The sequence below is a fragment of the Aplysia californica genome, unplaced genomic scaffold (genome assembly GCF_000002075.1).
Source record: "Aplysia californica isolate F4 #8 unplaced genomic scaffold, AplCal3.0 scaffold02465, whole genome shotgun sequence".
Lineage (NCBI taxonomy): Eukaryota > Metazoa > Mollusca > Gastropoda > Aplysiida > Aplysiidae > Aplysia > Aplysia californica.
Genome location: NW_004799735.1, coordinates 6,969 through 8,148, shown reverse-complemented (window position 1 = coordinate 8,148; position 1,180 = coordinate 6,969). Strand labels below are relative to the sequence as shown.

At 49.0% G+C, this 1,180-nt stretch overlaps 1 protein-coding gene across 1 annotated transcript; it reads right to left on the bottom strand.

Moving 5' to 3' along the window:
- Positions 1–35: 35 nt before the first annotated feature.
- LOC106014108 (putative mediator of RNA polymerase II transcription subunit 21) lies at positions 36–1,180 on the bottom strand (the record flags this gene model as incomplete). The annotated part of the gene is given in 2 exon segments (XM_013091157.1): positions 36–75; positions 980–1,180. Coding segments are annotated over 2 exon segments (241 nt in total), but the record flags the coding sequence as incomplete, so codon positions are not given.

The following is a 1,180-nucleotide window of genomic DNA, read 5'->3' as shown; positions in this document are numbered from 1 at the left end:
AGTTATGTCAATACATCATGGCCAGCTGGGGACTGGGGCTGGTGGGGGCGAGGAGCATGGATGGGGTGCCCATACCTGAGGGATGGGGGGGGAGTAGAGAGATATACATGTTAAAGAGAGAGAGAGACAGACAAAGAGAGATATACGTGTCAGAGAGAGAGACAGACATAGAGAGATATATACGCGTTAGTTATTATGTCAATACATCATGGCCAACTGGGGACTGGGGCAGGTGGGGGCGAGGAGCATGGTCAGGATGCCCATACCTGGGGGTGTGAGAGGGTGAGGGGGGGAGGACACAACACACGGGGGGAACGGGGGGACACACTACACACAGGGGTGGGGGGGGGGGAATTGGGCTTAGTTTAAGTAAGAGTTTTCTGTTTTTGATTTAAGTACAATGACTTTTATTGCACTCGCAACACAATAATGTCATATACGTGCCAAAGCTTACCGATGTTGCTAGAGAGTTGCAGTTTTAGTTTTAATAAGAGTTTTACAGCACTTGCAACACAAAAAGGTCATACAGGGGTCAAAAACTAGAGGTGTTACTATATAAAACATACGACGCCTGAGTCAGTATCTAACAGCAACACAGGGGCACCAAAACTACCGCCAAAGAGAAAGTCCGGAGACGTCACTAACAAGGCATTAAACAGCAAGGAAATCTTTAGAACAATGACTTTGGAAAACAAGATCTCTTGGACAATAACGGAAATCACAGAAATTCCCTCCCCATCAGAAAACAATTGACCAATTTTACTCTTTTTTTGTCTTTTGTTTTAGTAAGAGTTTTACAGCACTTGCAACACAATTAGGAGATACAAGCACCGACCATTGTAAGTATGACAAGAGAAGAAAGAGGAGAGAGAGGAGAGAGAGGAGAATGATAGATGTTTGACAGGGACAGAAAGAGCAAACCCACGGCGGGATCACCCGCCAGCCACCCACTCCCCCACAACAACGACCAACAACTAACCATTGTCGTGCTGCAGCACTATCTGCTGCTGCTGGTACTGTTGCTGCTGCTGCTGCTGTAGCTGGACCTGCGTGGGCGTCTGCTGTCCGGGCAGGTCCATGTTGACCCCCGTGATGGGCGAGAGAAAGATCTGGGAGGGGCTGGAGCTCATCATGGCCAGCTGGGGACTGGTGCAGGTCGGAGCGAGGAGCATGGGCTGAC